The 13,099-nt window shown below is 44.9% G+C and overlaps 1 protein-coding gene across 1 annotated transcript in view; it reads left to right on the plus strand.

Moving 5' to 3' along the window:
- Positions 1 to 10,977, plus strand: part of TRABD2A (TraB domain containing 2A) — a 34,723-nt gene extending 23,746 nt beyond the window's left edge. Inside the window, 1 exon segment of the mRNA XM_037807621.1 lies at positions 10,079 to 10,977. Coding sequence (XP_037663549.1) covers positions 10,079 to 10,264 — 186 coding nt within the window. The 3' untranslated portion in view covers positions 10,265 to 10,977.
- Positions 10,978 to 13,099: the final 2,122 nt, after the last annotated feature.

The following is a 13,099-nucleotide window of genomic DNA, read 5'->3' on the forward strand; positions in this document are numbered from 1 at the left end:
CCCCCTTTTGCCATCTCCAGTGGTTCTGTTGGTGGTTAAGGAGCTGATTTTCAGATTGATTTGTCTCCTCTGTCTGGCATTTGCAAGAGGAGGCTGGTCTGAGGGCACTTGGAGAAAAGAACCTGAATCCTGGTGGGATTACCTGAAATCTTGGACTGTAGAATTTAGCTTGGATTTCTCCTTGGGGGTCTTCATGGATCAGCCTAATCTCAGAGAAGAGATCCAGGACAGACTTGGATTGGGGGCAGCAGGGACACCTCTGGGGTGCCCCCAAGGGGCTTCTGACCCAACCTGCTTTCTAAACTGGAAAGGCTGCAGGGAACCTTGATTCTGCCCTTCTCTCATGCAGAAGTTTCCTTTTTTGTGGTTTGCCTCAGCCATGTGATTTGCTCTGTCATGTTCTCCTGTCCATAAAGATGGATCAAGCTGTTCCCCTGTTTGCAAATTTTGGCTTTTTATCCCTGGTTTGTTTAATCTTACATTATAATAAATAACTTTGGTTTTTGTTCAAGGAAATGACTTATTTGACGATTTAAAGGCCAAAGAAGCAAAACCAAAAAATTGGAGGTGCTACCTCTTTATTTTTGCAGTAACGTATTTCTTTAGTGGGTCTGGGTTGTCGATACTCTGTACATTCCAGAGAAAGGTTTGGCTCTTGGCAAGGCTCCTGGGAGGTTCCCTTTGAGCCTGGGACTCTCCTGCCTGAGAAGTGTCTTGTTTACCTGGGGACCTCAGGCTGCCAGATAGGCTATGCTAACCGTATGGTTTATGACCTCGACTGGAGACGGAGGTCAGCCAGGAGGAAGTCGGCTGTGCCTGTGTAACTGACCCCCACAGAAACCAAGGCTCACATGAGTGTCTCTGGCTGGCAGCACTCCACGTGTACTGTCACACATCATTTCTGGGAGAAGTAGGCATTGTTCACCCAGCACCACTGGGAGAGGACAACTGGAAACTTGCACCTGGTCTTTCCTGGACTTTGTCCTATGAGCCTATCTCCACTGCTGGTTTTAATGTGTATCCTTTTGCTGTAATAAACCGTAGCAATGTGTATAATGGTTTGATGAGTTTTGTGATTCCTTCTAAGGATTCACTGAACCTGAGGGAACCATCCCTCTTTCCCAGATCTTGACACCCCATCCATGGAATGCTGTATCTATCTATTATCTACCTACCTACCTACCTACCTACCTACCTACCTATCTATCCATCCGTCCATCTGCCCCCATGCAGAGACTGTCCTTGGAAAGAGATGCAAGACACAGGCACAGTGGTTGCTTCTGAGGAGGGTGGCTGGGGAACAGGAGTGGGAGGGAGATGCATTTCTTTGTGTTGTGGGAGGAGGGCTAAACAACTGTGGCCTGCCCCCTTGGTTGTGTTAGCTGGCCTGCTAACAAGTGCCCAGAGCCTTCAGGTGAGTGTTCAGCCTCCAAGAAGACCCTGTAGGGGTTCTTTGGCCTCACTCAGAGTTTTTTTTTTTCCTCAGGAACTGCAAGAAGTCTGAGAGTGTTTAAGTAAGGGCTTTCCCCCCTGAAACCCAAGCAGTGCACCATTATGCTTGGCCGGGGAGGAAACCCTGAGCCCAGCTGTTCGCTGTGACTCTTCATTGAGCCTTCAGTTGCCTTCCAATGAATGCATTTCATTCAACAGAGAAGGAGCACTTTGTTCAGTGCTTGGGACCAGCCAGTGAGCCCCACGGGCCACATTTCCCTCCTGTGTCATCTCTGGTGATCTCTCGAGGTGCACAGGTAAATAGCTGAGCTTGTGCTGGATCTTAATCAGCAAGAGGCTTATGCCTGCTCAGAAGTAGTTTTTTGGAGTGCTTGCAGCAGCTCTAGGATGCAAGGCATGTGGTAATTCCAGGAAGCTGTTCATCTCCACGGTTTTTATCAACACAAGGAAGGTTTAGCACCAAATCAGATACACAGTCTGCTGTCCAGACTTCTTTAAAAGACATGTGTTTATAGTATGGCTGCCTCTGACAGAACTGGGTGACCTATGGTGCCTTCTTTCTCCCCAAGGCAGAGTAGCAAAGGATGGTCCTTGGAAGGCATTCCACCCCCCCCCCGCCCCAGTTTCCTCTATTACTACCCTCTTGCATCAACACAGTACGTGTGTTACAATTAATGAACCAATATTGACATGCTAGTACTAACTAATTTCCATAGTTGGTTCACATTTCCTTAGTTTTTAGCTAATATTAGAAGGGTTTTTTTTTAAAATTTTTAATGTAATTTTATTGAAATATAGTCACATACCATACAATCATCAAAAGTGTACAACAGGACTCGGGCAAGATGGCGGCATAGAGAGGAGTGGAAGCTAAGTAGTCCCCCTGGAACAACTACAAAAAACCAGAAACAACTAGTAAATAATCCAGAATAACTGTGGGGGGACAAACGAGACCATCCATTCATCATACATCAACCTGAATTGGGAGGAATGCCCAAGAACACAGCATAAAATCTGTAAGTAAAACCTGCGGAACCAGGTCGGGAGACCCCCTCCCCCATAGCCCAAGCTGCAGAGCCGCGTGGCGCCGGAGAGAAGCTCTCTCCCAGCAAGCGAATACAGCTCAGCTGAGCTCCAACTGGGGTTTTAAGTAGCGAGTGTGAACTGCTCACTACAGGTACACATCCCCAAAAAACAGACAGAGGCTTTGGGTGACGACTGACCTGGGAGAGCCGGAGGGTCGCCTTGACTGGGTCTGAAGGGGACTATCTGTTTCTTTTTTGGCTCAGTGGAGAAAGCCCCAGTCATTCTCAGTTTCCAGGGCTGTGACTCTGGGAAAGGTGGAGACACCACAAGCAGAGAGCGAGACCACTGAAATGCTAATGACCTCCACCTGAGGGGTCTGTCTTCTCTAGGAGGAAAGGGGTGGAGCCCTTTCCATTCAGAACCAGACCCCAGAGCCTGGGGGAACACGGCCATACCTCCTCACACCAGTCAAGAATTATAGGCTAACAGGCACCACCTGCTGGGCAGAAAAGCACAGTGACCCGAGGCATCAAAGGGTGGAGCAATTTTCTAAGACACACCCTCAGGGAAACCAGATACTGAATATTTCTTCCCTCTGGGACCTGAGCCTGTTCTGGTCTGGGAAAACCTGATTTGGATAACCAAGGAAACCATGCCTAGACAACAGAAAATTACAACCTACACTAAGAAAAACAAAGTTATGGCCTAGTCAAAGGAACAAACGTACACTTCAACAGAGATACAGGAATTTAAACAACTAATGCTAAATCAATTCAAAAAGTTTAGAGAAGATATTGCAAAAGAGATAGAGGCTGTAAAGGAAGAACTGGTCTTGTATACGGCAGAAATCAAAAGTTCTAAAAACCTACTAGTAGATTCCATGGAAATGAAAGGCACAACACAAGAGATGAAAGACACAATGGAAACATACAACAGCAGATCTCAAGAGGCAGAAGAAAACACTCAGGAACTGGAGAACAAAACACCTGAAAGCCTACACGCAAAGGAGCAGATGGAGAAAAGAATGAAAAAATATGAGCAACGTCTCCGGGAACTCAAGGATGAAACAAAGTACAATAATGTACGTATCATTGGTGTCCCAGAAGGAGAAGAGAAGGGAAAGGGGGCAGAAGCAATAATAGAGGAAATAATTAATGAAAATTTCCCATCTCTTATGAAAGACATAAAATTACAGATCCAAGAAGCGCAGCGTACTCCAAACAGAAGAGATCTGAATAGGCCTACGCCAAGACACTTAATAATCAGATTATCAAATGTCAAAGACAAAGAGAGAATCCTGAAAGCAACAAGAGAAAAGCAATCTGTTACATACAAAGGAAGCTTAATAAGGCTTTGTGCAGATCTCTCAGCAGAAACCATGGAGGCAAGAAGGAAGTGGTGTGATGTATTTAAGATACTGAAAGAGAAAAACCACCAACCAAGAATCCTGTATCCAGCAAAGCTGTCCTTCAAATATGAGGGAGAGCTCAAAATATTTTCTGACAAACAGACAATGAGAGACTTTGTGAACAAGACACCTGCCCTACAGGAAATACTAAAGGGAGCACTACAGGGTGATAGAAGACAGGAGTGTGTGGTTTGGAACACAATTTTGGGAGATGGTAGCACAACAATGTAAGTACACTGAACAAAGGTAACTATGAATACGGTTGAGAGAGGAAGGTGGGGAGCATGTGAGACACCACAAGAAAGGAGGAAAGATAACAACTGGGACTGTGTAACTTGGTGAAATCTAGAGTATTCAACAATTGTGATAAAATGTACAAATATGTTCTTTTACGAGGGAGAACAAGCAAATGTCAACCTTGCAAGGTGTTAAAAATGGGGAGGCATTGGGGGAGGGATGCAATCAGCATAAACTAGAGACTGTAACTAATAGAATCATTGTATTATGCTTCCTTTAATGTAACAAAGGTGATATACCAAGGTGAATGCAGATAAGAGGGGGGGATAGGGGAGGCATGTTAGACACTTGACATTGGTGGTGTTGTTTGATTCTTTATTCTACTTTGATTTAAGGTTATTTTTCCTTTTGCTGCTTCCTAGCTGTCATTTTTTTGTTTCCTCTTTCTTTTGCCTCTCTACCTTCTATGACTCTCCCTCCTGCCTTGTGGAAGAAATGTAGATGCTCTTGCTTAGTATGAGCAGAATGTTCAATTAGGATGAACTTAAATGTTTGGAAATGAACAGGGGTGTTGGTAGCAAGATGTGAGAATAACTAACAGCGCTGAATGGTGTGTGAATGAGGTGGAAAGGGGAAGCTCAGAGTCATATATGTCACCAGAAGGAAAGTTGGAGGTCAAAAGATGGAAATGTATAAAACTGAATCCTATGGTGGGCAATGTCCATGATCAACTGTACAAATACTAGAAATCACTTCATGAACCAGAACAAATGTATGACAATACAATTAGAAGTTACTAACAGAGGGGCATATAGGGAAGAACTATATACCTACTACAAACTAGATACTACAGTTAGTAGTATTTCAACATTTTTTCATAAACAGTAACAAACGTACTATATCAATACTAGGAGTCAACAGTTGAGGGGGTTTGGTTAGGGATAGGGGAGGTTTAGAGTTTCCTTTTTTTCTTTTTTCATCTTTCACTTTATTTCTTGTCTGGAGTAATGAAAAGTTTCTAAAAATTGAACAAAAATTAAGTGTGATGGATGCACAGCTGTATGAGGGTACCCAGGGGCAAGTGATTGTACACTTTGGATCTTTGGATAATTGTATGGTATCTGAACAATCTCAATAAAAATGAAAAAAAAAAGTAATAAGAATAAAAAAAAAAAGTGTACAACAATTGCTCACAGTTTCATCATATAGTTGTGCATTCAACACCACAATCAATTTTTGAACATTTTCATTACTCCAAAAAATAAAAATGAAGAAAAAAATTAAAGTAAAAGAGAACATTCAAAGCATCCCATACCCCTCCTCCCCTTCATTTACTTTTTTGAAAATTTTTAATTGAGATATATTCACATATCATACAATCATCCAACGTGTAAAATAATTTCTCACAGTATCATCATATAGAGTTGTGCATTCATCACTGTAATCAATTTTTGAACATTTTTATTATTCCAAAAAATAAAAACATGAATAAAAATAAAAGTAAAAAGAACACTCAAAATGTCCTATACCCCCCCTCCTCCATATTACTCATTTACTTTTTATTCCCATTTTTCTACTCATTTGTCCACGGTCATACCATATAAGCTTTATAGTTACATGATCGCCTTCAAGAATCAAGGATAGTGGACTGCAGTTCAACAGTGTCAGATATTTCCTTCTAACTATTCTAATAAACTAAAAACTAAAAAGGGATATCTGTATAATGCTTAAGAGTTACCTCCAGAATGACCTCTCGACTCCATTTGAAATTTATTAGCCACTGATACTTAATTTTGTTTCAATTCTCTTCCCACTTTTGGTCCAGAAGGCTTTCTCAATCATACGATGCAGGGTCCAGGTTCATCCCCGGGAGTCATATTCTACATTTCCAGGGAGATTTATACTCCTGCGAGTCATGTTCCATATAGGGAGGAGGGCACTGAGTTTACCTGCTGAGTTGGCTTAGAGAGAGACCACATCTAAGCAACAAAAGAGGCCCTCTGGGGATGACTCTTAGGCATAATTTATAAGTAGGCTTAGCCTCTCCTTTGCAGTAACAAGCTTTATAAGGGCAAGCCCCAAGATCAAGGGCTTGGCTTACTAAGCTGGTGGTCCCCAATGCTTGTGGGAATATCAGGAATCCCCCAGCTGGGCAAGTTTAATATTTCCACATTTTCCCACAATCCCTCAAGGGGGCTTTGCAAATACTTTTATTCTCTGCCCACATTACTCTGGGTTGTATTGGGGCTTCATGCTAACCTGTACAAACAACAAAGTCTCACTCTCTAGTCAAGTTTCCATGTAATTATGGCATTTGAGTAGACTGATCATACAAGTTAAATAATATAGTGTGCTATAGAAAACATAAATTTTGCACCACATAACCATCTCTTCCTTTGGTCTCACACAGAAACCAAAGTTCTAAAACACGGTTAGTATCATCCTCTATCCTTTAGTCTGATCTTCCCCAATCTCAACCAAGTCCATTTCATTCATATCTCCCATCAAGGTTTGGGCTCCTTTTAAACCTCTTTAACAGATGATTCATGGAGCAATGCTGACCCTCCTCAAAGTCTGTAGCATTCTGGCTTGCTGCAATCTTTGGGCCCCTTGACTTGCACCTCTTCCTCCCTCACTAGGTGAGCTCTCTGTGTGTCTGCCCTTCTGGTTTCCACTAACTTCTGGCTTCTCCCTGTGTAGTCTTCATTGACTCTCTGGGTCTGAATTTCTTGTGTGTACAATAATACAGAACTCCAATAATACGGAGTCACTAGGGCCAGACCTTCACTAAAATGAACACCTTCAAAAGATCCTCTTTGCAAATGTGCTCATACCCACAGTGTTCTGGTTTGCTAATGCTGCCATTATCAAAATAACAGAAATGGGATTTATTGGGTTACAAATTTAAAGTTCTAAGGCCATAAAAGTGTCCAAACTAGGGCATCAATAAGAGGATACCGTCACTGAAGAAAGGCCAATGGCATCCAGAACATCTCTGTAGCTGGGAAGGCACGTGCCTGGCATCTGCTGGTGTTTTGCTCCTGGGTTCTGGCAGAGGGCCAGGGAGGGTGGGATCCACTGCTTTCTGGCTTTCTCCAGAATGTCTCTGGGCTTATTTCCCTTAGTTTAGCATCTCCAAATGTCCTTCTGTTTGCAACTCCAAATGTCTGTAAGCATCAGCATTTGTGTTGGCTCTTAGTTCTCTTAAATACTCCAGAGATCTAATTAAGACCCACCTAAATGGGTGGGGTCCATACCTCTATAGAAATAGTTCAATCAGAGGTTCCACTCTAATCAACAGACTAATCTGTCTGCCCCCACAAGATTGTATTAAAGAATATGGCTTTTTGGGGTACTTAATATATCCAAACTAGCACACACAGGGGCTTGGATGAAGACAAAGAACATGTCTTTGTTAGGCTACGTAATTCACTCTATCACAGAACGCCTCACAGAATGGGAGATTCTTCCATAGAGTTCTCAGAAGATGCATGTGAATTTGCTGTGTGGGCAAGGGCTGGGAGCACATTCTAGAAAGAGGTGCACTTATAGCAGCAGCAGTTTCCCCGCCCTGGAGTGGGGCGGGTTCAATCGAGAGGTGCAATTTGTCTCTAAGACGGGGCTTTTCAAAATAAAATGTGCTTTGGAAGAGTATCTGTGTTACTCCTTGATGCTTATTGTATTTGTGTTTTAATGGAGAATTACATTTGCAGTATAGAAAAAAGAAAACTAAAAACCTTTTACATGGTTCATACTCATTGACTCAGTTGTCCTAGTTTTAGGAATCTATACAAAGGAAGCACTTTGAAAGGAGAAAAAAACATTTGGCTCACAGATGCTCTTGATGGTGTTATTCAGGTTTTTTTTTTTTTTTTTTTAAAGACCTAAATGTTTGGAAATAGAAGACATTTAGCTAAATTGGGGCATATCATGTAAAATGTGTTGCTCTGGAAGGGTTTAGTGACATGAGGACATGCCTATGTCACCAAGCAAAAAGTGCAGGCCACACAATTTTAAATGCAATATGATCAACTGTATAAAAAGAAGGAAGTACACTCACATGTGGTCAAAGGCAGTTTTAACCTGTGAGTGGTACAATTAGGGGCAATCTAAAATTTCTTTTGTATACTTTTCTATTTTCCAGTTTACCTATGATGAGTGTGTGTTAGAATTAATCTGGGTGAGAAAGAGCCTGCCTCTTTTTTCTGCCTCCCTTTTTACCTTCCTCCTTCCCTCCCTTCCCTCCCGCTCTTGTTCTCTTTCTCTCTGTGTTGGGTGAGTTAGATTGAGAGAAAATGTACGAGGCCTTGGCCTGGGGCCTGGGGCCTGGCATACCCCATAGAGGCCTCCCAGTGCCGCTCCCCCTCCCCTCCCAGGGTTGGCTCACCCAGCCAGTCCGAAGTTGATTCCCAGTTCCCAGTGGTGGCGGACAGGTCCTGATTGAACAGCCTGAGAATCCAGGGGTCACATGCCTGGAAGGCCAAGCTTCCTCACCATCATCCATCATATCTGCCTCCTGACAGGGCAGTGGTTAGGCAAGACGGAGAAGGCTGCTGGCTCAGCTTGGACCTGCCACTGGTAGAGGGCCAGGGAGGGTGGGGACCCACGGGATGGCCCAGCAGGCCCCGTCCCAGGAGGGAAGAGGCTGGCCTGCAGAGCCTCTGGGGAGATGTCCTCCAAGAGAGGCTGGAGGCGCCTCTGCCCTGGAGAAGGAGAGGAACCACAAGGAGAGAGGAGAGGAGGGGATTTTATTACAAGGGTTTCCCCCTTTGGTTAAGGATGTGTGACAGGGACTGCAAATATTACATTAACCAAAGGAGGCAGGGGCTGGAAGGAGGGCACAGTGGCCAGTGGGAAGCAAACTAACAAGCATTCTTGCCCCTTTGACCATTCAATATGTGGACCAGGACAAGAACGTGTGAAAGGAGAAAGAAAGGACCTGTAACGTGTTATCTGCAGAGAATTTATGACTTCCTGCTGAAGCCTCCTGGTCAGAGGGCTCGGATAGACCCCACCTGACTGAATTTCAGCAAAGGGGAGGGGACACCCCAGCAGAGCCAGGATCCGGGGAACAAGCAGAAGGGCGGCCGTCAGAGGTTACATATCAGCACCCAGACCTGGGGAGAGCACGCAAGAAAATGCCCCTGGCTCTCAAGTGTTGGGAGCCCTGTAGACGAAGCCCCCCTAATTCCTACCTGATGGCAGTGTCTCCCCTTGGTCCCAGCTCTTCAGTACCAGGGAGACTCACTATTAAAAAAAAAAAAATCCATCAATCTCGATTTTCCCAGAACATATTCTAGCAAACTTCTCTTGCTATGTGTGCCTCAAATTAAGTTTGGGAAACTAAGCACACTCTCTGCCCCCTTAGAGAGAATCACGTCACACCTTAGTGTAGCAAAGACTCTGAGAAGTTCTGTAAAAATGAGATGTTTAATTATGTTTAATCCTCATTTACTCTTTTGCCCCCATATTTGCCTCCATTGACATTCCATGGATCTAATGAATCCACTACCTGGAGAATGCTGACCTGATGGTTAGAAAGAACTTACAGTGAGATTGATCAGGCCTATATGTAAGTGGAGCCCATGGGTGTGTAAGTCTGTCTGTGTGTCTCCAGCCCCCTCCCCACCAACCTCGCCAGTTCTTCGCAGCTGGTTATCCTTGCAGTTGGGTATCCTCGCCATCTTGGTCCTTCTTGGGGAAGAATTCTGTGTTGTCTGTGCCCCTCTCAAGGCAGCTCTCCAGGTGTGATCTGACTAGGGGTGATTTGGGCAGGGCTGCCCTCTCTTCCTTCAGATGCCACCCGTGGATCTGTGTTCCCTTTTTATGTCCTTACTTGATGAACACAGAGGTGAGGCTATTGCAAACCATGGACAAAAGAAACAAGAAGGCTGCTAATGATGGCCTTGTCATTGAACTTAAAAGGGACCTCGGGTTTTCTCTGCTCTCTTTCAGGTCTTCTTTGCTTTGAATCAGGCCCTCTGTCGGTAGGAAAGCCTACAAGCAGGCAGCCTTCAGATCCCCTACGTGACAGAGGAGGTCATCAAACACGGTGACTGTGGCGAACTCAGCTCCGGTGTCTTCAGCCATGACAGCTCCCAGGTGGCTGCCCTTGCTTCTGCTGAGCTCACAGACATCTGAACAAGGATAAAGACATTACCTGCTGACACCTGGAAGCAAAGCTTGAGGTCATGCAGGGCTTTAAAAATAAAACTGGGCAGATTTAGACGTCATTGAATGAGCTGCTTCAGCTAGCAAATGATTTTGTTAGGAAACCTTGAAGAACTTAGAAGGTTCATTCCAGGACCCCAGCCAAAGGTTGAAGCTTCAGAGGATTCAGCAGCTGCTTCAAGGCTTAGGCAGCACGAACCAGCCTTTAGTGGGAGCAGAGCTCTGAGCCTGGTGGTCTCCCAGTTGACTTGGGTAATGCTTTTGAGAAAAGATGGAGCAAAACCTTGGCTGCACCTTTCAGTGACTTCTATGAACATGTGATCATTATGCAACTGAATGTGTTCATGGTCTTCTTACAGAGGTGGCACCTGAGTTGCTGGGAAGGTGACCAGCATTTCCAGACAGGGAGTGTGGCCGAGCTGGTGGAGTGAGTGCATGCCCAGATCAGGCCTTAACTGTGGGTCACCAAGGAGAAGTAAGTGGCTGCTCAGGCCTCAGAGGCATGGTAGCCTCCGTACTTTTATCCACAATCTCCCCATGGGACACACGTGGCTTTCCCACGTGGCTTTCCCTCTCCCTAAGAGCATGTGGAAGTTCAAGTGCCAGCTAAGCATCCGAGATGGGTGGGCATGCTGTCTCCACCCACCAGGAACTGTGCCCTTGTGCTGGTTTGGATGTATTATGTCCTCCCAAATTACATTATCTTTGATGCAGTCTTGTGTGGGCAGGAAATGTATTGGTGTTGATTGGGTTGGAGACTTTTGCTTGGATGCTTCTGTGGAGATGTGATCACTTGACTGTGGGCGAGATCTTTCATTGGATGATTTCCATGGAGATGTGGCCCTGCCCATTCAGGGTGGGTCTGAATTAGTTTACTGGTGCACTATATAAGCTCAGACAGAAGGAGCAAGCTTGCTACAGCCAAGAGGGACACTTTGAAGAATGCACAGGAGCTGAGAGAGGAGCTGCAGTTTACAGAGGCGTTTTGGAGACGGCCTTGGAATGCAGACTTTTGCTCTGGAGAAGCTAAGAGAAGACAAATGCCTCAAGAGCAACTGAGAGTGACATTTTGGAGAGAAGCTGTAGCCTAGAGAGGAACGTTCTGGGAGAAAGCCATTTTGAAACCAGGACTCCAGAGCAGACAGCAGCCACGTGCTTTCCCAGCTAACAGAGGTTTTCCGGACACCATTGGCCATCCTCCAGTGAAGGTACCAGATTGTTGATGACTTACCTTGGACACTTTATGGCCTTAAGACTGTAACTGTGTAACCAAATAAACCCCTTTTATAAAAGCCAATCCATTTCTGGTGTTTTGCATTCCGGAAGCATTAGCAAACCAGAACAGCCCTCATCCTCAAACACAGGGGGTGGGGAAAAAGAGAAAGAAACTAGGTGATAATGCTCTCCAGGTGCAGGTTGGATCTAGAGACCCCACCATCAGGAAATGGGCATGAACACTGGAGGTGAAGAAGGAGCAGTCAGTTGCTGAGAAGGGCAATACAGGCTGAGTCCAGCAAAGGGACACTTCATTAATAACACAAGTGTCAAAGGATGTCATGAGCTTTCCAGAGTCTAGAGTGGGGAGACATGGAACAAGGGCCAAGCAAGCAGGAGGATAGGGGAAAACAAGAAATACCTGAAAGAAGAAATAGTGCCATTTATGGTGGTGATCATTCTTGGGTGCACTCTTGGTGAGGGTTGGGGAAGGGGGCAGAAAGGTCAGTATCAATGAGGAAATTAAAATTTCAGGCAGCAGAAAATAGTTACCACTGCAGTGTGTGTGTGGGGGGGGGGTGGAGGGAGGGAGAGAGAGAGAGAGAGAGAGAGAGAGAGAGAGAGAGAGAGAGAGAGAGAGAGAGAGAGAGAGAGAGAGAGAGAGAGAGAGAGAGAGAGGGAAAGAGAGAGAAGTTATATGGACAAATGGCAAGGCTGATGGAGCAGTTGGGCGACTGAATTTGTCTTCTTACCTGTGTCTCCTCTATACCTGTCCTGCTCACAGGGCCCCTTCAGGAGGTGCAGGAAATCAGGAAGTTGCCAGCTCTTGTGGAACAAGGGCTAGGCCTTAGGCCGAGGGTGACATTCGGCATTTAGAAGGCAATGGAACCTGGCCTGCACATTCCATCACCTGTGAGGTGAGGCTGGTAGAAAGGGAGCAGTCTGCTGAAGGGAGAGATTTTGGGAAGTGGACAGGAGGTTCTTACAGAAATAACATGATTAAGAGGGAAAAAAAAAAGGAGACAGAGGAGAAGAAGGCTTTTGATTTAAAAGTGAAAGAAGGACATTTCAGGGAAATAACAAAAGGAGATCTGTTATTCTGAAAACATAAAGAGTGTGAGGATTTTCAAAAGTCCTTTGAGTGCCTCCTGGAAATAGGGGACAGCATAGATGTCCCACTCTGTAACTGGCTAAAGTAATGGTTAAATTTGAGTCCCTGGGTAGAGCAGACAGAGTGTGCCCAGGAGAAGGGGTGCAGAGGCCAGGGTGGGGGAGCCACGCAACCCAGGGGCCAAGCAGAAAACACAGGGCGTCAGCTTTACCTACGGCCACAGGGCTGCAACAACTACCCCCAATTGTCACAATTCTGGTGCAATTGCATTGCCACTAGCCAAAATACTGGAACTGGCTAATGAGAGTGTCAGAATCAGGTGAAATATTTGCCAGGAGGGCAAAGAACTTTGGAGAAAGCAAGAGAAAGAATTAGAGAGCAGAGTAATCATGAACATTTAAATGTATGGAATTGATAAAATAGTTGAATGAATGCTTATAGAAATCCCCTGTATTTGGTAGTAGAATCATAATTACTAT

The sequence above is a fragment of the Choloepus didactylus genome, chromosome 17, assembly GCF_015220235.1.
Source record: "Choloepus didactylus isolate mChoDid1 chromosome 17, mChoDid1.pri, whole genome shotgun sequence".
Lineage (NCBI taxonomy): Eukaryota > Metazoa > Chordata > Mammalia > Pilosa > Megalonychidae > Choloepus > Choloepus didactylus.